Source organism: Primulina huaijiensis, chromosome 6 (assembly GCF_012295235.1).
Source record: "Primulina huaijiensis isolate GDHJ02 chromosome 6, ASM1229523v2, whole genome shotgun sequence".
Taxonomy (NCBI): domain Eukaryota; kingdom Viridiplantae; phylum Streptophyta; class Magnoliopsida; order Lamiales; family Gesneriaceae; genus Primulina; species Primulina huaijiensis.
The window spans coordinates 13,947,842-13,972,398 of NC_133311.1; the positions used below are offsets into that span (position 1 = coordinate 13,947,842).

The 24,557-nt window shown below is 32.6% G+C and overlaps 2 protein-coding genes across 2 annotated transcripts; both read right to left on the reverse strand.

Annotated features, from left to right (window-relative positions):
* Nucleotides 1-2,291: 2,291 nt before the first annotated feature.
* On the reverse strand, nucleotides 2,292-9,387 carry LOC140979552 (peptidyl-prolyl cis-trans isomerase CYP71). The gene is made up of 13 exons (XM_073444992.1): nucleotides 9,304-9,387; nucleotides 9,068-9,153; nucleotides 6,978-7,066; nucleotides 5,918-6,157; nucleotides 5,688-5,809; nucleotides 5,241-5,316; nucleotides 5,044-5,151; nucleotides 4,788-4,964; nucleotides 4,406-4,623; nucleotides 4,086-4,218; nucleotides 3,682-3,905; nucleotides 2,871-3,024; nucleotides 2,292-2,642 (listed from the first exon to the last, which is right to left on the reverse strand). Coding segments are annotated over exons 1-13 (1,713 nt in total). The 5' UTR covers nucleotides 9,306-9,387; the 3' UTR covers nucleotides 2,292-2,558.
* Nucleotides 9,388-15,724: 6,337 nt separating this feature from the next.
* LOC140979554 (large ribosomal subunit protein P2B-like) lies at nucleotides 15,725-17,971 on the reverse strand. The gene is made up of 4 exons (XM_073444993.1): nucleotides 17,841-17,971; nucleotides 17,652-17,741; nucleotides 15,994-16,220; nucleotides 15,725-15,872 (listed from the first exon to the last, which is right to left on the reverse strand). The coding sequence occupies exons 2-4, from the start codon at nucleotides 17,737-17,739 to the stop codon at nucleotides 15,846-15,848; spliced, it is 342 nt and encodes a 113-aa protein (XP_073301094.1). The 5' UTR covers nucleotides 17,740-17,741; nucleotides 17,841-17,971; the 3' UTR covers nucleotides 15,725-15,845.
* Between the last annotated feature and the right edge of the window lie 6,586 nt (nucleotides 17,972-24,557).

Consider the following 24,557-nt stretch of genomic DNA (forward strand, 5'->3'; position numbering starts at 1 on the left):
GTCCCTACTTGGTAGAGCGGTCGAACCGTGGTGCTTGAGCTGCTGTGCGGTTTAAAAGATTTGAGTTACACCATTACCACCAGCTATAGCTTTGGTAAAGCGACAAGCGCTCGGTCCTACAATTAGTATCAGAGCCAAGGTCACGGGTTCGATTCCCATTGAGTGCAAGGAGTGTAATTATTGGGAGGGAGATTGTTGGGTGCAATAATTGTCCATGCTTGGTAGAGTGGTCGAACCGTGGTGCTTGAGCTGCTATGCAGTTTAAAAGATTTGAGTTGCATCATTACCACCAGCTGTAGCTTTTGGTAAAGCGGCAAGCGCTCGGTCCTACACTTGCTCAAATAGAACATTTTTTGGCCACTTTTGGAGGGATATAGTACCTCCAACTTCGTCCAAAGAGTACGAGCATGTGTCTCTTTAAATGTGATTATACATGTTGTCATCAACAAATTGTCGGATATACCCGCAAACTTACTCATGCTCAAAGTTCCATTCGGCATATGATTTATCATCTAGTTTAGAATCGTTGAACACTGGTAGGTTCATCTTTGTAATGAATGGAAGATTTTTCATCTTACTTTTCCAAAGTTAATAATTATAGTCATCAAGGCCAATCATCTTTCTTGTACGTACCTTTATATTTTGTGTTTGTTACCAATGAATTAATCATCAAAGCCTGAACACAAAAGAACAACTTTCCTAATATTGTTTAGAAAGCATTTTCTGATGTGGAAGTTCATATTAAGCTACAACCACAGAGCATACGCGAACTTCTTATAGCATTTGAGAATCTTTTTTTGATTGCAATTGTAGTGATATCAGGGAAATACACGAGGTAATACACAGCGGAACATCGCAATCAATATCAACAATTGAGAAAGATGTACAACAATATTATAGCGGTTTACCCCAATATTAGGCTACGTCCACTCCAAAACTCTCAAGGAGGCCATTTCTTTATTAATAAAAAAAAACAAGAGAATTGAGAATACAAAGTATTTCACTTAAAACGTTCTGATTTTAACACTCACTTTCTCTCCAATAATCTTATTCCTTCTAAGGATAAACACTCTTTAAGAAAATCTCACACTAAACCTTTTATTTCACTTCTACACTTGTAATTGTAGAAGATAAGGATTTTGTGTTTTGGTGTGACGAAGAATGAATTAGTATTTATATGTGAGATTTGGGGAAGAAAAAAAACAAAACATCATTACTTACATAATCAAATTAACTATTTTTACTAACTCAAAACATGTGTAATTTTTTTCAAAAAAGGATATGCCATGAGTTCAAATTTGGTTTGATTTCTTAGCAATCTCAACATGATCAAGTAGACCTATGTAAGCCTTTTGGATAGAAGTATTTGATTTTCTAAAGTCCTGGGACCATTTGTCTCCACTCTTTTGAGATCCAACTAATGAAAAAACTGGAAGATTTGGACCCAAACACTTGATACTAGTTCCTTTTATTGGTGTCGACGTATATATTCTTCATAGCCATAATTTCCAACCAGGCAGGCACCACTGAAAAACCTTGGATTGATCTGCTATCTCATCGCCTTCAATGATCAGATCACCCTACCCTTGTCCTCATCATCAATCTTCATATGTCCACATAGTTAGTTCCTCCAACTTACCCAAAAAAGATCTCCATTTTTTAATAGAATATAGAGATTACAACTTATTTTGTTACTCATTACAATGTTTCACAAGTAAGAAAATTTATTATTTTGGTATTATGGATTGGTCTATTTTGAATTTCGATTTGTCAAAATTTAGCTTTTATATAATAAAATAGATTTTTTTTTTATTTGTCTTGTTTCGCTGAAGACACTAAACTCATCAAATATCGTTTATTTGATGTTGATTCTCACTTACATGGCTCATATGATGCAGATAAAGTCATATTACATATAATAAAATCTATTTAAACAAAAATAATAATAAAATAAAATGAAACCTAATATTTCAAATAAAAAAGAACAAAAAAATCATTCTCTTTTATGTAAATCTTAACATATATTTTATTATTGTCACATAGAATTGCCAAATAAACAATATTCAGTGGGACAAGTGATTTTGAGCAAGAAAAAAATCAAAAACAAATCCAAGTTATTGAATGAAAGCTAAATTTTAAAAATTACAAAGCTAAAATGAAAATACTGACAACTTACAATACCAAAATCTTAATTTTTCAAATAAAAGTTTTTATCACTGTTTCAACCAACAAAAATATTTATGACAATTATTATTATTATTTTTTACTCAAATGATTTAAAGTAATATAAAACTTACCATTTTTGATATATTTATTCAAAAACTTAAACATTAAACTTTTAAAAGTAAAGTCTACAAATTAGTTTCTGTGTTCACTTAAACACGAATTCAAATAATTTAACCTATGCGACCTTTAGGCATTTCTCCAACTTCAAACACGCTCTTGTCCCCTTTGTTTCTTCCCTTCTTTGCTTCCCAAAAACCACATCTGCCAAAAATTTCTCCACATTCGTTGTTCCCCAGCCACACCACCACACTAATTTGTTCTTTCAAATTGATCTACAACTTTGGAATAGTCACATTTAAGATTTTCACATCTTGGTATGGCTTGTCTGACTTGTCTGTCTTCACTGGCTCTATAACCTGTTTAAGAATTGTAATTGTATTATTATCAAACTGAATATGCACTTCATACAAAAAATCTTTCGAAAGATGGTGAGAGTGCTCGGGTTCAAAAAGACCAACATATGAAAGAAACAGGTCCTTTCAATTTTATTAATATTCTTTTGGGTTGGACCGTCCAATCCAAATCCATTCAGGGCACATGACACCACACAAATATACAAAATTGGTAAAGTAGCGCAGGCATACCTGTACAACATCCATTCCTTTGACAACCCTGCCAAAAACAGTGTGCTTATTGTCCAGCCATGGAGTGGCAACAGTTGTAACGAAGAATTGTGACCCGTTGGTCCCAGGACCGGCATTAGCCATCGATAGAGTGAACGGCCTATCATGCCGTAAACTGCAGAAAGTGAAGAATCAAGCTGATAAAAAGTGAATTCTGAACAGCCAAGATAAAATGAGGTAGCAAAATCCAACCATCAGACCCAAAAAAAAAAAAAATTGTAACGTGTAACCAATAGATGCCACTTTATTTCTATGCAAAAAGTACTCCAATTGGCTTTCATTTACTAAAGGGTTTATTTGATCTACCAACCGAATCTGATATACAACTGTTCTCAAGCTTTAATAGGTAAACCATACAGGTTGCTTAGAGGTTGCATTGGTAAACGGGGAAAATGCTGTACAGAGAAGAGTTAATTAATCATACTAGAAACACGTCAACACTCTTTAGGGCAAGTTAAATATTAGGCACGTCCATAAAAGCTTTAGGCAACTGCGAATGTCTAGGAGCTGGAGTACTATCAGTTCATTCAACACCCATGTGTATATATTAGAATGTGAGATCCACCAGTCACAAAGCTAAAGTACAAAGCAAGGTCAGCCATATGTTATGTTCTGTGGAGCAAAACATAAATCTTCACTACTGCAGCCAGTCACAACAATTTTAAGGTGATCAAAGCCTCAGATCAGTCATCAGGGAGTATGTATCCCACAAGAAAAGAAAGAACAAGATTTAATCATATTAACTTAGGAAAGAAGCATAAATCATTCTTACCTCTTATGAAACTCGTCTTCAAATTCCCTTCCCCAAATAGACTGTCCACCAGTGCCATCTCCCAATGGGTCTCCTGTCTGTATCATAAATCCTTTAATGACCCGGTGAAAGATCAGATTGTCGTAATAGCCATTCCGGCAGTGTGTCGTAAAATTCTCCACTGTTTTAGGGCATTCTTCAGGATATAGCCTCAAATGAATATCACCCATGGTCGTGTGCAAGATCTGAAACAGAGAATATTTCCATGGCCGCATTTACATTATTATTTCTACAAGAGAAAAAGATAACCAAAATCCTAGCCAATGAATTGAGGCCTTTCATTGATCATGGCACTTCACTGGATAATTTACATTAACAGGGACTATAATTAGGCAACAAGAACTACAAAGAATGAGGACACTTACCACATTATCTGGGAGAGACGTCGTCACAGATTTTCCGATATCTGATACAGCCAAGAGTTCATCAGCGGGTGGTTTTTCATTAAACACGTCTCTGCCCTTCGACGCGTCTTCAGGTTCCTCAGGTTCTCTCCGACTAAAAAACAGCGGGATAAGCATTTGCTCCAGGGATCCGAACTAAAAAAAATGTGTAATTCATACTCAGATAAGATAAAAGTCAAATTTTGTATACTTTTTGCAGTGTGTTTCCTTCTAAGGTTCCTAAGACAGTTTCCTCTTTAAAAAGCTATCTACTTTGTCATGCATAACAAGAATTTATTTACCTGAATAAGTAAATTCTATGCTTTTTAAAAGCACAGCACAATAGAGTAGGATCTACCAGAGGTTCTTTGCTTTCATTGGCATTTGCCGCAGCAGCAGGAATTTTTCGTACTTTTTTATTACTTCGATCACCTTGATACAAGGCAATTCTTAAGAATCTATCATTGTTCTCCACCTTTCCAAGGATCCGAGCAACTTTGTTGGTATGCCGATTTACAACCTAAATACCCAACATGGAAAGAGGTATGAGATGTGAAACTTAATGACCTTACATATTATTTCGGATTGATCAAATATAGAAGGGGACTTCATCCATGCCATGATCATTAAACAAGCATGAAATGCATTCGCTAGATCAGTAATCGGACATTAGGACCATCTTACTTTTATCCCAAGAAGGGTGGCATATATGAGGAAGTTGGAGCTATCATCAAACACAGCATTAGGTTGGGGAACATTTTCAGTTTTCTCAATTTCTTTTTCTACAGCCATTCTTCGTCCAAAATCAATAGCTTCAAGCCTATATAGAGGAACATCACTCCTCTGTAGATCTTGGGCAACCTATGCGAGAAGAATTATTATATTAGCAATACCAAAAGGAAAAGGATTTTTTTTAAAAGTCAAAATATATAACTGCTACCTCAAGAGATTCATCATAAACACGCATCAATTTGCCTGTTCTAAACCAAAATACGCGTATTCTACGATCGGGTGATGTGATTGAAAATTGTTTACCGTCTGGACTGACCTGTGAGATAGTCACAACGGATTGCTATTCTAATACGTCAAAAGTTGATGAAGAAGATTAGAGAGAACATAAAGTGAAGGAACTGTTACCTCAATGGCAGAAACACTGGTCTTGCATTTAACTATTTCAAAAAGGCTTGTATCGCTTTTAAGTTTAAAGGTCACTCTGCAGGCACAACAGGTCAAGAAATGCAATTATATCAAAGAGAAAAAACAATTACACAATAGAAAAAAGAATACAAGAACCTATATGACTGACAAGATATCCCTCTCAAACAAGAGACCAGTTTCCAAACACTTCAAGACCAGATGTGACTTAAGAACATTAGGTCAACAGGAGACTCAACCGAATAACTATCAGGTAATGCAAGACACGAGAACACAGCTGGGTCCAACAACGGTCGTATATGACGACTTAATGAGAAGACCTCTTCAGATGCACAAACGTCCATGTTCTTCATCTTACCCACACATCTTGAAGCATAAAATCTACTCAAACAGCAAAGAACTAATATACAATTTCAACTAAAAACTAACCCATTTTCTGGAAACTGAAGTGAAGCAGGACTCCAATACTCAATGATTCCTTTGTTATCTGCTGATATCACGGTATCATACTCATGGTTGTAATTCATAACTTTGATTGGGCCCAAGTGTATCTGGTTAAAAAGTTGAAGAAATAATAAAGAATTGCAATCAAAATAAGGGGAAATGCAAACATGCCTGTTCAGCAATCAGCATCATATCATATCAAAACCTAATGGTACCTCTTTAGATAATATAGGTTCATTTGAACCTGATCGAGCATCATAGATGTAGGTAAAGGAAGAGTTGCGATCAGTAATAGCTAGTTTGGCTTTGAAGTCCCCTTGCTTGTAAACCCATTCAACACAACCAGGTACAAATGGGAGACGTATCATAGCCATCATATCGAAGTTAAATACATCATATATTTTCACTGACTGATCATTAGAAATGGTGCAGCAAAGCGCACCATCTATACTCACCTGAAAGACTATAAAAGGTCACGAGGGAAACGACTCCATTATCGGCATTAAAATTACACACGAGGCTTAATATAAAACTATGACTAAAAAAATCGTCATATCTAATGAACAAATTAAGTGGTCAAATCTCAAAAAGTTACACCACATGGACAATCCTTAATTTAGGTTTTTCGTTAGCTAGTTCCGATTTCTGTTTCAGTTCAAGCCATTTGTACTTGAAATAATTTTATATGATTCAATTCATTATCATTCATAGTAACCTTTAATTTATCCCTTAGCCAATCAAAAACATTATTCTCAAAAGATTTACAGTGACGTAAACTAAAAATTATATTTCTCATAGATATTGGACTTTTGAATAAGTTAGCTTTCTTTCTTATGACTATTGTATGAGTAACTTCTTTGAATAAGTTAGCTTTCTTTCTTATGACTATGGTATGGGTCACTTCTTTACGCGGGTTCCGGACTTAAGATCACGCTTCTCTTTGTCCAGAAAAAAAAAAGAAAAAAGGAAAGAATGATCACACTTCTCTGATTCAAATGATGAAGATTATCAGGATTGTCATTATTTATGTGTCGTACAATAGGACCATGAGGAGTTTCAAGAAAATAATTCATAACAGTAATAACAAAAGAAGCAGTGTCATTCTACAACTTCTTATAAATGGAAAGATAAAAAAAAATAAGTAGAAAGTGGAATATTAATCAAACACCATTATCCTAAGTTTTTTTCCATTCGACTTTTACACCATTATCCTAGTTAAGAGTAAGTGATAGACCTTACATTGAAACACAGAAAAGTACAATTTGAGTAACTCACCGCCAGACCTTCTATTGCACCAAGATGAGATCTAAAATGTTTTGCAAACTCTATGCCCATTGCCTTTTTCTTCCAAAACTTCAAGTGTCCTACAAAAGTACCAACATGTTGTTGCACAGCTTATAACATAATGCCTATATAGGGAACTAACATTGATTACAATCAAACTGAGTGGGTAATCCTACTTCATGATAATCCTGAATGCATTAATTATGCAAGTAAACATTGCCAATAACAAGTTATTTTTGTTTTCCATGGAAGTGACTCCAAGAGCCATACGAACAAAGCTTTTCAATTAAAAGAAACCTATGACACTGTAGCAAAGTTAGGATTAAATGATTATTCAGTAAAAGGGTTAAGTTTCCCCAGGCAACTATTTGAAAAATCCACAGCACATCTGGCTCCAAGCACAATTCGATGCAGTTGATGACAACATAAATAACGATGGTTATTTTGGAGGGTGATATATATGCTATAATTTACTCATTGAATCAACCAATGGCCACTTTAAATAAAACAAGATGGACATTTTTTTCATCTGTTCAACAGACATTTCTGTCAAATCACACTCCTGAAATTTATGTTTCTGCATTATGGAGGCCAACTCGAAAGAATTCGGTTGTAATCAATATCGTCTTATTCACATTTTCTGAATACATTAGATAATATTCGAATTGTACGATGCACAATCTCTGACATAACTACCATAAACGTTCCTATAGATAATTCCACCCAAGGACGCATCATCTTCGGTCCATCAATGCAAACTACGACTTGAAACATTAAACTTAGATCAGAGGCTTTATTTTACAATGGTCGTTCAAACTTCTACATTTGAAAGGTCGAAAACACTACAAGTCTACAATCATAAGGACAACCGCTAACAAAAATAAAAAAAACTTCGCTTGTATTCAATATTCGTCTTCTTAACGTTTCTGAATACATTAGATAATATTCAAACGGTATGTTGCACAATATCTGACATAACTACCATAAACGTTTCTATAGATAATTCCATCCAAGGATATATCATCTTCGGTTCATCAATGCAAACTACAACTTGTTACAGTAAACTTAGAAGTTAGATCAGAGGCTTATTTTACAATGGTCACTCAAACTTCTATATTTGAAAAGGTCGAAAACACTACAATCATAAGGACAACCGCCTGAATTGAATAAAATTCTTAACAAAAAAGTGTACACATGGTTATTCTGAGACATGACCAACTGCATTTAGAGAAAAGCCCATTTGACAAGATTCTAACGCAATCAGAGAGAATTTTAGTCGGCACCACTTGTCCACAAATTAAACGTAAAAGTTCACATTTTAAGTAGTAATTTATAATTCTATCTAAAATAAAAAATCCACCTTACTTTCACATTCGCTTATACGATTGTTATTTAATATTCAACTATTCAGTAATCATAAAATAATTCTATTATTACATTATATTTTTATAAAATACATTGTATTTTAAAATAAGCATATAATATTTAAAGAACTAAAAAATCACCATTTTCTGACGTAACATGGCACTGACAGAAAAAAATGTCTCCTTCAAAAAATGCAATTCACATTCCCAACTTCATTTCCCAGAAATATTTTTCCCGAAAATATTTTCGGAAAATCCTGGAAACAGAACTAGACATACACTAAGAAATTCTAGTTCCATGTTTGCAGGCCGAATTTTTAATTGAGAGTTGAAATTATTTCTTCCAAACAAGAACAATTCTGCCATCCATCATCAAAATCCCTGAGTATCTTTTACTTATCTGCTAACCAGTCAAGATCCATATATTGCAAGTTTTTCTTTCCATTTCACGGCTCAAACTCAACCAGAATCCTCTGTTCTGCAACAAGCTTACTTTCAGAAAGCTTTTGTTTTCAATACACTACTGAGAACTTAATCACAGAAGTCAAATGAATACCTAACAGTGCCGTCTAAGTGAATATCTAATAATGTAGGTCTTTACTTCGAATAGGTATTGTATCATCTATACAGGTAAAATTATGCTAAATGAGACTGCACCAATTTCAAATAGCTAATTTATTCAGTAAATTTAATCCATAAACTCTAATCCATACATACCATCCGCACTCCCAGATAAGAAAAAATCGGCCGCTGACACCGCTACATGCGTCATCACATCGCGATGCATGTAACTTTTCTCATACCTGCAATGAATCAGCAAATCACAATTAATTCACGGTACCACAAATTCCATATCGAATGTACAAGCATAATGTGAAAATGTAGTTCCTCCGAGAGCTAAAACCCAAAGCCCTAAATCAGGCAAACCAAAAAATGAGCAGAAAATCATATACATGTTGGCGGAGGGAAGAGAGTCGAGATAGGCTTGCTCAAACTGGAGAGGGCGTTTAGGCCGGGCTCGAGGGACTGGACCGGGCCCAACTTGAAGAGCAACACAATTTATGCTGTTCAAATAGCCAAAATCGCAACAAAACAAATTTAAATATATACTTCAAATATTTCATCCGGGCAAAATAGCATTAGATTTATATATTTTTATTATTCACGAAAACAAATCTATAATTTGAGTGGGTCTCATGTGAGACCGTCTCACGGACCCTAATCTGTGAGACGGGTCAACCCTACTCATATTCACAACAAAAAGTAATACTCTTAGCATAAAAAGTAATACTTTTTCATGGATGAGCCAAATAAGAGATCTGTCTCACAAATACGACCCGTGAGACCGTCTCACATAAGTTTTTGCCCTATAATTTTTATTATTATATATGTGTTGAAAAATATGAGTTGTAATATTAAAATGTTGAAAATACGAGTTGTAAATATTTAAAATTAGTGTGTGATGATGTATGTAATGATGTATTTATTTTTGGATATTTACAAAGAAATTCTATAAATATGTCTCTCAATGTGTGAGAAAATCACAATTAAGTAAAGAGAAAATTTTATAAAGTTTAGTTTGATATATTTTGAGAGTTTTGAGATTTTTACTTTTTGCCGTAAATTTTTACTTTTAACATGTTATCAGCACGATACTCGAAGGTTAAGTTCTCTATATTTTTTCAAGCTCCAAAACACAAGAAAAAGGTAACAATATTCAAAAAGTAAGAGTTTTTACTTTACTGTTTATTTATTTTTATTGTGTATATATTTAATATATAATATCGTGTTATTATATAAAAGGAGTCTATGACACATCATTATAATAACGTGATGTGATTATATTATTATACTGCTTATATAATTTTATTGTGTTACTATTTATTTATTGTGTATATATATATATTTGAATAATATCATGATATTATATAAAAAGAGTCTATGACACCTCATTATAATATCGTGATATGATTATTTCTAGGGCTGGGATCGGGTAGGGACCCATCCCGTAACCCCCTAACCCGATCCCCGTCCCGATAAGGATTGGGAATAAAAAAATATTCATGATCTCGTACCCGACAAATATCGGGACCCGAATGTTCANATTATATAAAAAGAGTATATGACACCTCATTATAATATCGTGATATGATTATTTCTAGGGCTGGGATCGGGTAGGGACCCGTCCCGTAACCCCCTAACCCGATCCCCGTCCCGATAAGAATTGGGAATAAAAAAATATTCCTGATCTCGTACCCGACAAATATCGGGACCCGAATGTTCAGGATCAGGTCGGGAAGGGAGACAAAATCCCGATAAATATTTTTTAAAAAATTCATTGAACATCATGACATAATGTGTAGTATGTAGTATTTCTTTTCTTCAAAAATTGATAATGAACAATATGTGTATACCACTACATATTCATTTTTCACTACAGTAACCCAACAAAACCAACCATATACCAAGGAAAACATGAACACGCAAATATAGAACCCTGAAGGCAGGCATAAATCCAAAGCAAACACCCAAAAAAATGACAGACCTGAAGGCAGTATGTTGAAGTGAAGGCCGAGGTCGAGGCTGAAAGTGAAGGAAGTAATTAGAAGGAACTGTAGCAGATGGTTAGATTAAATTTAAAAAATATATTTTAATTCAATAAATAAAATTAGTATTTTAGTCTCTTTTTCAAATAAAATTAAATCTTTAAATTTATTAATATATTCGAATCGGGTCGGGTCGGGTCGGGAATCCCATCGGGTATATCCTATAATCCCGATCCATTTTCCGATTCTGAGCAGGGGTCGGAAAAATTTCGGGTCGGGCTCGGGTCGGAAGTCAGGAAGGGTCGGGAATTTTCTGATTTTTGCCAGCCCTAATTATTTCACTGTTTATATATTTTTATTGTGTTATATAATAATTATATATAAATTTGTATAATGTCAGAGTATTATATAAAAGGAGTCACTGACACCTCATTATAATATTGTAATATGATATACATAATTATTTAAAAAATATTAACATTATATACATCTTATTATTATCATAAAATTTACATATACATACATTTGTTTTTTTAAGAATTTGTAACGGTCATAAACGATCATAAACGACTAGTTTTTACCTTATAAATATGACTTCACAAACACATTCAATCACTTCAAACTTATTCTTCCTCCCTAAAAAATTTTTTCATCAAAATTTTCGAAAAATAAGAAGATGGCTCTTTCAAGGTTATTTTGTATAATTATTTTGGTTATTATACTCATTAGTCTTGTATTTATCGGAGAATATCAGCCTCGTATTTTTTTTATTTTTAAGAATGCTTGTATTTATAATTTATTCGTTACTTGTTATTGTCATATTAATAAATTTATATCTTAATTAATAAAATTCATTGTCATTTTTATAGTACCATCATGTCAAACTTGGCAAAATTTGAATTTGTTGCGCTCGACATTACAGGAAAAAATTACATGCCATGGACTCTTGATGTAGAAATGCATCTTGAATTATTGGGTCTAAGCGAGACTATTAAAGAAAATGGTATCTTTTCATCACAAGAAAAGGCAAAAATTATAATATTTTTGCGTCGACATCTTGATGAAGGTTTAAAATATGAATATCTTATCGAAAAAGATCACATGACTCTGTGGAAAGGATTAAAAGAAAGATTTGAACATATAAGGGAAGTTATACTTCTGACCGCCAGTGATGAATGGAATATGTTAAGATTCCAAGATTTTAAGAAAGTCAGTGATTACAATTCGACGATTTATCGAATAATCTCGCAATTAAAATTTTGTGGACATGAGGTTACGGAATCAGAAATGCTTGAAAAAATATTTTCCACGTTTCACGTATCAAATATAACTCAACAGCAATAATATAGAGTGCATGGATTTGCGAGATATTCTGAACTTATCTCTTGTCTTCTTGTGGCGGAAAAGAACAACGAGCTGCTAATGATAAATCATCAGTCCCGATCCACTGGATTAACAACATTTCCAGAAGTAAATGTTGTAAGTAAAAATGAATTTAAACCTAGAAACCAAAATCAAATTCAGAGACAAGGTTTTGGTCGAGGTCGTGGTCGTGGTCGCGACCGTGGTTTTGAAAACAATCGAGATAGTTATTTCTATAACTCATCTCAAAAGGGCGTCACGAACCACACACTGAAAAGGCATCATGAAAACACGAGTGGTAGTGAAAATCACTCAAAACGATTTGAAAGTTCTTCTTTTAGATACGGCACTCCAGGACATTGGTCTCGTATTTGTCGAGCCCCCGAGCCCCTTTGTAAGCTCTATAAAAAATCTATAAAGGGGAAAGAAAAATAGACCAACTTCACTGAACACAGTGACCGTTTGAGTGATTCAACTCATTTTGATGCTGAAGATTTTCTGAATGATTTCTCTGGAAATGATCAATATGCTGGTGGAATAGAAATGAAAAATATTGAAGCTGCAGATTTTCTCAACGATTTCTCTGAAAATGAACAATATATTGGTGGAATGTAAATGTAAAATAATTTACTTTTCATTTATCATATAATAATGTTTTATTGTACAATTATGATATGTGTTATATTTTTCAATAAATTACATATGTATTGTCAATAATTTTTACATTGCATATTTTTTTTGAAGTTCAAATATGTAAACTGCTATGAACAAAGCTAAAAAAAGAACTAATCACATGGAAGTATGCATACCTAATAGTGGTAAAATGCACATCATTCTCCGAGATAAAAGATATTTCTTGGAACTAAAAACAACAAAAACAATGGTGAATACAATATCAGGTCCAGTAGACTTGATAAAAGGTTGTGGTAAAACATATTTTTTGTTATCTAATGGTACAATATTTTTTATAAATGATGATTTGTATTCACCACAATCGAAAAAAAATTTGTTGAGTTTTAATGACATATATTCTCATGGGTATGATACTCAGACAATAAATGAAAGAAATGAAAAATATATGTGTCTTACCACATATAAATCAGGAAAGAAATATGTAGTTGAAAAACTACCAATGCTCCATACTGGATTGCATTATACATATATAAGTCCAATTGAATCAAACATGATAGTCGATAATTATTCAATATTGATCAATTTGCATGATCGATTAGGACATCCTGGTTCAACAATGATGCGAAAAATTATAGAAAATACACATGATCATCCGCTGAAAGACCAAAAGATCTTTCAAAATAATAAGTTTCAATGCAAAGTATATTCTCTTGGAAAATTTATTATAATACCATCACCAGCTAAAATCCAAACTGAATCACCCATGTTTCTTGAAGTATTCAGGGTGATATTTGTGGGCCAATTCATCCACCATGTGGACCATTTAGATATTTTATGCTATTGATCGATGCCTCCAGCATATGGTCACATGTATGTTAATTATCAACTCGGAATGTGGCATTTGTAAGATTACTTGTTCAAATAATAAAATTGCGGAATCAATTTCTCGATCATACAATCAAGAAAATTAGACTTGATAATGCTGGTGCATTTACTTCCCAGAATTTCAATGATTATTGTATGTCAATGAGAATTACTGTTGAGCATCCTGTTGCTCATGTACATACACAAAATGGAGTAGCTGAATCATTGATTAAACGTCTACAACTGATTGCTAGACCTATGATTATGAAAACAAAACTCCTTGTTTCTAAATGGAGACATGCAATTTTACATGTTGCTGCATTAATTCGCATCAGACCAAGTTCATATCATAAATACTCCCCATTGCAGCTTGCATTTGGTAAAGAACCAGACATTTCTCATTTGACAATTTTTAGATGTATGATATATGTGCCTATTGCACCGCCTTAACGAACAAAAATGGGACCACAAAGAAAGATCGGAATTTATATCGGTTATGATAGTCCATCAATCATTCGATATCTTGAGCCTCAGACAGGCGAAGTGTTTACAACATGTTATGCTGATTGTTATTTTAATGAGGAAATCTTCCCAATGTTAGGGAGAGAAAAAAATATCAAAAAAAAAATTACATGGTATGCATCATCATTGTTACATCTGAATCTAAGAACTAAACAATGTGAAAAAGATGTACAGCAAATTGTGCACTTGCAAATAATAGCAAATTAGATATCAGATCCATTTGCAGACACAAAAGGGGTAACTAAATCATATATACATGCTGTAAATTCCCCTGCTCAAATTGAAATTCAAAAAAAAACAAATTGAAAACAATCACGATGTCATTAAACGCTTGAAGCGTGGAAGACCAATCGGTTCCAAGGATAAAAATCCTTGAAAAAGAAAAAGCATAGAGAAATACGATGATCACAAAATAGAGAATGCTATTCCAGCAGAAATACATGATGATCAAAATTTTCTGTCAGAACCACAAATTTTTTACATTTTATTTTTCTCTAACCGTTTTTAATTTCAAATATTTATTATTTTTATTTTAAAATTAAAAGAACCAATTTGTTGTCTTTTGGACTTAGTCGCCGACGTGGGCTTTGATCAGATGACGTATCTTTTCTACTTGATATGATTTAGTCTCTATACAAGAGACTGAGAGTAACCATATCAAATTCACACACACAAATATAGAGATCTCATATCTCCATTTTTTTTTACATTCTATAAAAAGTTTTTGTGTCATGGAATTATTATGGATGTTCTCGTAGTACTCACATATTGCGAGTATACTTCGTTTGTGATCAAGACACCATAGGAATACCAATAAATTTTTTTGAGTATAATCAGATATACATTACACACCTCAGTCATGCTCAATTATTTTACATACCAAGTGCATTGCATGTATCACGATTTTACTCATTAAAGTCGTCACATACCAGTCTAACCCGCCATTAAAAATACAGATTGAGTTAAGCTTTTAGTAGCTCGTTTGGAGGTGGACCAAAACAGACCAGCTCGTTTGAGTAATATTGTTAAGCATTAAGATTTTAAACTCAAGTAAAAATTCAAACACAGCTATTCATTTGATATTCTCTCAAAAAAACTAACTTAAATTACGATGATTTGGTCAAAAACAAGAAAAATAAAGGTTGTCAAATTTATGGTCGCCCAGATTAAACAATTAACACGTAAAAATTGTGATTTTTTCAGTTTCATCTTTAATATAAAATTAATATTTTTATTGAAATAATATCTTGAAATTTTTAGACTATTTTCTTTACGACTTTTGCGTAATTTTTTTCGTTTGATATGGTAACAATCAACATTCATTTTTTTTTTAAAAAAAACTATTTACTTTTTTGTAATTTTTTTCGTTAATTGGCCTCCGGCATTAAATTTAAAAAACAAAAAAAAAATAGAGGGTAAAACGTAAAAAATATTACGCATCAAAATCTTGATCAAAATCGCCTGAGAATCTATGAAAGAGCGGAATAGTTAGAAAATGTCTACTACTGAAAAAAAACAATGGGGCAAGAAAATAAGCATCTTTGATACATAACTGAGTCTGTAGTTCTTCAGTCGAAGAGACTGAAGCCCATATCCTGCAACAAAACCAGAGATAACAAATTAGGCAGCAGACTTAAAAGATCATCGTAGGAAGATCATAAATTCGAGAAAACATGATTATATTACTTCGCATAACAATGCAATATGATAACTTACATCATCAGACTCTTCTTTCTCTTCTACCTTCTCTTCTTTCTTTGCTGCAGCAGCAGGCACAGCGGCACCACCTGCACCACTGGTTGGTGCAGCAACAGCAACTCCACCACCTCCCGCTGGTACAGAAGCAAGCTTTTCCCTTCCAGCAGCAATCAACTCAGTCATATCTTTGCCCTTGACTTGAGACAGAAAGAACTCAATTCTGTCATCACCAGCTTCAGCACCAACTGATCAAAATAGAGGTTTGATTATTAGAAACGATGCTAAAAAACTCAGTGGCAACTCATGCTCCATCAATCAACCAGTATAACGTTACACATTGAACGTTGAAAAACATTAAATTATAAGAAACCAAATGTACAACCCTAATTCACCAAGAAGATAGAAACATATCATTAAATTAAAACTTAAAAGCCCACAAGGTATGCGCATAGGCTAAAGATCTAGTCAAGCTCAATTTCTGTGGTTGGTGACAATCCAAGCAACCTTCGCACCTGGTGACATGTCAAGTTGCAGTCTTCTGATCAGACGAACGCTTGGGACTAAATCACACGTCTCGATGCGCCTCAAAGACCCAACTTGCGTTTCAGGTGCGGTTCAAATTAAAGTTTTTGCATTTTAAGTGAACTGAATATCATATATCATTAATTTTAAATCGAAGTTAAACTAAATATCGGGAGAAAATATTACAAATAGAGCTTGCATTACAATCTATTTTTTCATTATGCACAAATATAATTTTTTTCAGTGGATCATGTTACCATTGCTGACAAACTGCAATATACAAGTAGATTTATAAGGGTTACATGTAACTTTCCACCGCTCGTTTTCTAACTTCGGCAAGCATGTAGTCATATATACCTGATAAACTTTGATTGTTCACAATTTCTGAAATTTTATGCCGAACGATTCAATTTAACAGCAAGTAAATTGAGTTTCAATTTTCATCTCTTGGTCCTATGTATTTATTGATACTTTGAATTTTTTCTAAGTTGTGGCTAAAAATTCTTTAATTAAAAGCTAAAACAAATTATTATGTTATACCTCCCCTACACTTAATTTATAATTCAGATATGATTCCTAAGCTGCTCAGATTTTCCTGACCATGAATTTGAAAATCCGTATGCTAAAGGTTCTTGTGAGTTCTTGAACTCCGATAAAAAATTTTAGATCATTCAAGAATTTTTAAAAGCTACTATGGACGAGTATAAGGTGATCAATTTGGGTATTCCAGAATTCGGATTCAAATTCATCAATCAGAAGGGGAAAAAAAAATTATCAAGAAAAAAATCTTTAAGAATTGTTAAATAAGTTCCAATAAGTAATTGAAGTCCATTTCAATCTCAGGATTCATTGAAAATCGCAAGCTACACAATGCAACAGCAAAAACATTTTACTTCACCTTTAAGATAAAGAATGATCGACATCAAACAAATCACATGAAAAGGAAATAAACTTCATGGATATACTGATAGTGATTCCAATGGGTCATACGAAGATCACAAAAGTACATCCGTGTATGTATTTTGGTTCAAAAACTACAACAGAAAATCAAATTTAAAACGAAAATAGATCAAAATATCAGAGCGAAGAATATAAAAATGTCGAAACGTAGATATCACACAGCATCAATCATACACACGGACGGGAAGAATAACCTGAGCAGAGAATATCTTTCAAAACAACGGCGGAAGGGTAGGTGTTGCCACCCAGCACCGACAACAAGTAAGCTGCAAGAATCTTCATCTCTACTCGAATCAATGACAAAACTCGAAATTACTTTACGAAACTTAGACAAAAATTCCAGAATCTGGATAATTATAGTGCGAAAATGGAGATGAGATCACCTGCAATTCCTGAATTTGCTGCTACTGCTAGGGTTTAACTGAGAAATGGGGGAAGAAATCTCTACTTGGAGAATTGGACTTGGTATTTATAGTTAGGGCTTAGGTCATTCTGCCGTAAGCTTTTTGCCATAGCACACCCTTGGGTTTTTGATACTTTGGTTAATTTTGATTCAAAAAGTGGTTTCTTAAGTTGAATTTTTCAAAATATTTTTTTAAAGTAAAAATTATATTTTATATATGTTTGGATATATAGATAAAAAAAATATTTTTTAAGTTATAAAACTTAATGAATAAATGATTTTTTTAAGCATTTGGTTACAAAAATATTTTAAGTGTTATTTTTTTATTGAAAAGATCTTTAAAAGCTCCAAATTTGTGCTTTTGAAAAAATAATTATTTTATCTTAATTAAGTATTTTTTAAAACATTAAAAACTTCATCCAAACACATATAAAATTGGCAAAAACTTGTGTGAGACGANGCATTTGGTTACAAAAATATTTTAAGTGTTATTTTTTTATTGAAAAGATCTTTAAAAGCTCCAAATTTGTGCTTTTGAAAAAATAATTATTTTATCTTAATTAAGTATTTTTTAAAACATTAAAAACTTCATCCAAACACATATAAAATTATAAAAAATTTAAAAATAAAACAGTTTTCTTAGTCTAGATTTTTAATCCAAACATACTCATAATATAATATTAGTGATCAGATGTATTCGTTGAGTACTTGTATATTATTATTTTTGAAATTTTATTTTGTAGTTTAAATTATAAAAATTTTCAGGTGAATTTTGGTAATTTTTGAAATTGCTATAAAAAAAGGAAAAAAATTGTAAAATAAAAAATTAAAAGGAAAAACAAAATGATACAAAAACTTGTGTGAGACGGTCTCACGGGTCATATTTGTGAGACGGATCTCTTATTTGGGTCATCCATGAAAAAATATTACTTTTTATGCTAAGAGTATTACTTTTTATCGTGAATATGGGTAGGGTTGACCCGTCTCACAGATTATAATCCGTGAGATGGTCTCACATGAGACCCACTCTAGATAATATTAGCAATTGGACGCGTGCATTTTATGCTTGTACAATTTTTTTTTAAAAGAAAAAATAAAAAGAAATGGTAAAATGAGAAAAATATATTTAAAATTTTAATGTATAAATAAAAAATAGAGAACAATTTTGAAAGTAACGTTTTTGTCAGTAAATAATCATTAATAAACAATAGATGTAAATCAATTTTACAAAAAATGCAATTTTCATAAATAAATGAGTAGGTCTCATGTGAGACCGTCTCACGGATCTTAATCTGTGAGACGGGTTAACCTTACTAATATTAACAATAAAAAGTAATACTCTTAGCATAAAAAGTAATACTTTTTCATGGATGACCCAAATAAGAGATCCGTCTCACAAATACGACTCGTGAGACCGTCTCACACAAGTTTTTGCCTAAATAAATAGCCATCAAAGGAGAAAAAGGGGAGGTTTGGTCATACTAATGTACCAAAAACCCCTCAATCTTAATATAATTTTAGTACTCTGGTGTACATGTTGTATACTTGTACAAGCCATTTTTTGTAACGATTAAAAAAACACATGATAAAATGAGGGGAAAAAATAAAATGAGGGGAAAAAAGAAGGAAAAGGGCCACGCCGTTCTACCAAATGGTGGCTTTACCCCTATTCTTATTATATAATTAGTGTTCTAGCGCATTCGTTGATTGTTTGTATAGTATCTGAGTTTTTGAAATTTTACATTGTAGTTTAAATTAAAAAATTGTCAGGGGTATTTTGGTAATTTTTTAAATTTCATAAAAAAGAAATAGTAAAATGAAAAAGATGAAGATAGAGATCATATAGATAGCAATAGAGATAGAGATAGATAACATGATTCTCACAAAGAGTGGGTCTCATGTGAGACCGTCTCACGGATCTTAATCTGTGAGACGGGTCAATCCTACCGATATTCACAATGAAAAGTAATAATTTTAGGCAAAAACTTGTGTGAGACGGTCTCACGGGTCATATTTTGTGAGACGGATCTCTTATCTGGGTCATCCATGAAAAAATATTATTTTTTATGCTAAGAGTATTACTTTTTATTGTGAATATCGGTAGAATTGACCCGTCGCACAGATAAAGATTCGTGAGACCGTCTCACAAGAGACTTACTCATAATCTTAACATAAAAAGTAATATTTTTTCATGGATAACCCAAATAAGATATCTGTCTCACAAAATACGACCCGTGAGATCGTTTCACACAAGTTTTTGTCTCTCACAAAATAATTAGAAATTTTGGATTTCAATATTATTCGATTAGTAATTAAAATTAAACTTATATTTATATATATTTTAGAGCTGCCCTTGAATCTTAACTATTTTTTCCATAGCTTGTAAGATTTATTAATTTTGTTTATAGAAATATTTAAAATTCAACAAATTAACGAAGTCAACATGAAATTTGATCATTTAGAAAATAATAGTTTGAATCATACAAAATCAAACCAAGTAATATCGAGAACAATTTAAGTGTTTTCTTTTATTTATATGATGCGGTCAGTCGCAACCGCTACCTTTAGTATGCACTAGGTAAACTCATAGTTAACACAATAGCATACAAACCACGTTAGGCATATAAATGCACTGGGCAAGCCGTATTCGACAAGCTCGACCGAAACAAAATTGGAAGGGACAATCGAACTCATAACCCTTATTCAAGAGCTCATCTACACCAATTCAAACATAGTCTTGGGGGCGCGGTGACTATTCATTATTCGAGTTTCAAGTGAACTAGTAAAATTCAAGTTCAAAAAATAAATATAAAAATATAGCTTTGAAGTTGGTTTAATTCCATTTGTTTATATCCTAAGATATCGTTCGTTCGGCCTCGATTTTTCATGCTACATATTTCTCATCTTATAATATGGTGAAATTTTAATCATTAGATCTTCAATGCATAATGACAACTTCTATTAAAATGCAAAAGATCTACATGATCTAATATTATTGAAATATATGAAAAATTACTCTTGGTGGACAGATTGATAGTTTCTCTCATCATTGTTTTTAAAATCGGACCGAATTAGTCGATTCGACCGAGAACTGATCACGGGTTCGGTTCAGACCAAGTCTAATAACTGTTTTTATGATCAGAACCGTTCAAAACCGATCAAGAACCGGTTGTACTAGTCGTGACGATGAATCAGTTCAAAATCGATCCGACCGATTCACCTATTTTTTTTATTTTTTGTTTAGAATTTAATTATTTTCTTATATTCCTTCAAAATAATTATTTTTATTTTAAAATTTATTTTTAGTTATATATATATGATTATTTGGATTTTGAACTTTGTTAAAAATATTATTTTAATATTATTAGAGCTTAATTTGATTTAATTTTTTGCCTAAAAATATAGATATAATTTTTATTTTAAAAAAAATCGCATACGTGCCAAGAACGAAATTGTGCCAACTTAAAATTTGACTTCTACAATCAAACGATGTAGATCTCGAATCGATTGTTAGTTATAATTATCTCGGTAAGCTACAAAAAATAGGAAACTAAATCGGAAAATTTAAGAAAAACTGATTAACAATAGCAAAATTAATTGTGCTATTATGAATTAAGATCATCATCTTTTAGAACTAGAATTGAAAATAAAAACTGAATGAATGTGCTAAAAATTAAAGGAATTAAGATATTAAAACTGGAAATAAGTAAACTAAAATTACCTAGAATTGATGAAATTTGCTGAGTAAGTTGTGTTGAATGATAAGTTGTGTAGTCCTCATTTCTAATGATTCTCTGTGATTTTGTTCATTCCTCCAAGCGATTTAGTTCATCTTCTCCGATCATTGGTCATGTCTCAACTTCCTCAATGCCTGCAGATATAGGTCCAACTGACCTAGTCTTCATCTAATGGACCTTTAACCTGACAAACTTTAGTTTTCCGGGTTTGCCAAAATTTGAGTCCAACAAATGCCCTCCTTAGGTCAATTTGGTCAGCAGGACAATTTAGTTATTTATAAAATTCCAAGTCTATAACTTCAACCCAATCTAAAATTTGGGCCAAAATTCAGTTCACGTAGGATTTTAGGGGAGGAAGATGTTAGAATATTTATATTATCTCAAGTTTTGTTGATTGACAAAATAACAACATCGAATTGTTTCAGGATCCAGCTGCTTATCTTTTGTATTTTTATGTTTTCTGACTGCTTGATCAAGTTAGACCGTTCGAAGAATCACTATCAACTCAAGCTACATATAATTTGTCTTCGAACCAGAGCATGTATTAGTAAAGGAAATGCACAAATAACCATTATTGTCCAATCGAACTACAACCAGTAAGATATGAGAAATTCAAGGAGGATAAGTTGAACTCCATGAGAAATTCAAGGAGGATAAGTTGAACTCCATTCGGTTCTGTTAGCGTATTATGGCACAATATCCTACCAACTCCGAATGAAAGATTTTTTCTCAAAATGTCCAAATTCAATCAACTTTTCAAAAGCTACAAAGGCTAAAGTCGGAAAAATCTAAGAGACATTAAATGTGATTTATTATAGAGTACTATGCTGATAGTGACAAGGCCATTTTTCGGTAAGAAGTATAGATGATTGTTGAAAAACATTATACAACCGCTGAAACCTTTCAACTATAAATATTCATACTCGTGATTGAAGAACTACTTAGTTGAACCATGATTACAAGCTTACATCCTCCAAGTCTATATTCTTTCAAGCTTTCTGAGCACACTTGCGATCATACTTCAAGCTTTTCAACTTAACACACACATATCTGAATCTAGCAGAACTTCAAAGATCACTTTGTGCTACCCCAAAAAATCAGGTTTTTCAAGCTAACAGTTGGTTTTTGTAATTTTTCTGGTGAAACGAGGGTTCTTAAACATCCAGAATTTGTTAAGTGATCACTGAAAGTTTCAACATAGACAGTAATAAGTCCTAGTTGAAGTGGATTGTTACAAGAAGTTGTAAATCAAAGTTTTTAGAGGATTTATTTCTAAGTAGAAGAAATGGTGACATAAGAGTGTCTATATCCGAGCAACCATAAATATTTGTATTATTTTTTTACGCACTTTACACTCTTTTTTATTCTTGCTCAAGCCGTTTCTTGTTAACTAACTACTTACGTCATATATATATCTTATCACTAGTCAAACAAGACTATTTTCACAATTATTTATTTTCTGGTAGTCCAATAAAGCTAGACGTTCAAGCTGTTAAGGAAAACTCGATTTTAAGAAAATAATTTTAAGAGTTTATTCACACCTTTAAACTCCAATACGATCCCAAAAAGTTGTATCAGATATGGTTTTTCTTGAACTCTGATAATTAAATATTTTAAAAAGATTTCGATGTCTTTCAAAAGAGGGATATGATTATTGGAAGATTCTTATGCAGGAAAATTTGGCTGCACATGATAATGATATATAGTATGTCAACACTAACGATCCAATGAAGATCCTTGAAGCTAATACAACTATAGTAGTTTTTGAGGGTGTACCGCAGATGATTGAGAAACACTAGTCATAATGGACCGCTTAAGACAAGAAAAAGACAAATCTAAAAAATGTGAGAAAATATCTTTTATAAAACTCTTCATAATAATATTTTTAGCAAGATTAAAACAAGTTCAACTACCAAGAAATTTGAAAAAAACTAACCCAACTTTGTCAAGGTAATGACCAGACTAAGAAGAACAAGTTGATTGTGGCTATTCAGAAGTTTGACAACATAAAAGATGAAAACTGAATAAACTATGAGCGATTTCAGTTAGAGATTTAGCAGTATCATGATCGAGCTAGCCACTCTTGGGAAAGAGTATGACAACAGAGAGGTTGCACTGAAAGTAATGAGATCCTTCACAAGAGAGTAGGATGTAAAGACCATAGCCATGTGGGAGTCTAAGGTTCTCAACAAACTTGAGCTGTATGACTTATTTGTAGATTTGAAAGTCTACGAGTTTGAGCTGGGGATCAGGACGGAAGAAGAGTCATCCACTCCACAACCCGTTAAAGCCCCAACCACTATAACTTCAACTCCGATCGTCAGAGAAGAAGCTTACAACAGAAAATTTGATGACCAGATAAACAATGAAGTAATGTCTTTATTTGTTAAAATGTTTGGCAAGTTTATGATAAACAACCGGTCTAAGTTTAATTTTTTCGTAAAAAAATCTAACACATGAAATTCAACCTTGTTTTAACTATGGAAATAAGGACAATTTTATCGCAGAATGTAAAAGGTTGAAGAAGGACGATAAGAAACCTTTTAAGAAGAGATGGTCCAAATATGAGGAAAGATCTTACAAGGAAAAGAAGGATCAAAAAGTGCTAATTGCTGAAGAAAACAACAATAAATATGATGATTTAGATTTAGAGAATTCAAGCTCAGAACCCTAAACTAGAGTGAGTGATGATGAAAATATTCAGTGTCTCATGGCAAATGTTGAGTCGGAGACCACGGAAATTGAGTTGGAAACTGTCGATGACATGATATTTGACTTTGACTCAGATGAATTTACACAAATAGATCTCGTCATGGAACTGCATAACATAGAAGATGAGTACATAAAACTTTCGCAATCATTCGAGTAAGTCAAAGCAGAGAATAGAAGCCTAACAAAATGTCAAGCAACTCTATCTATTCACAGATAAATGAATGTAACGGTCTTAGGGTAAAACTCAA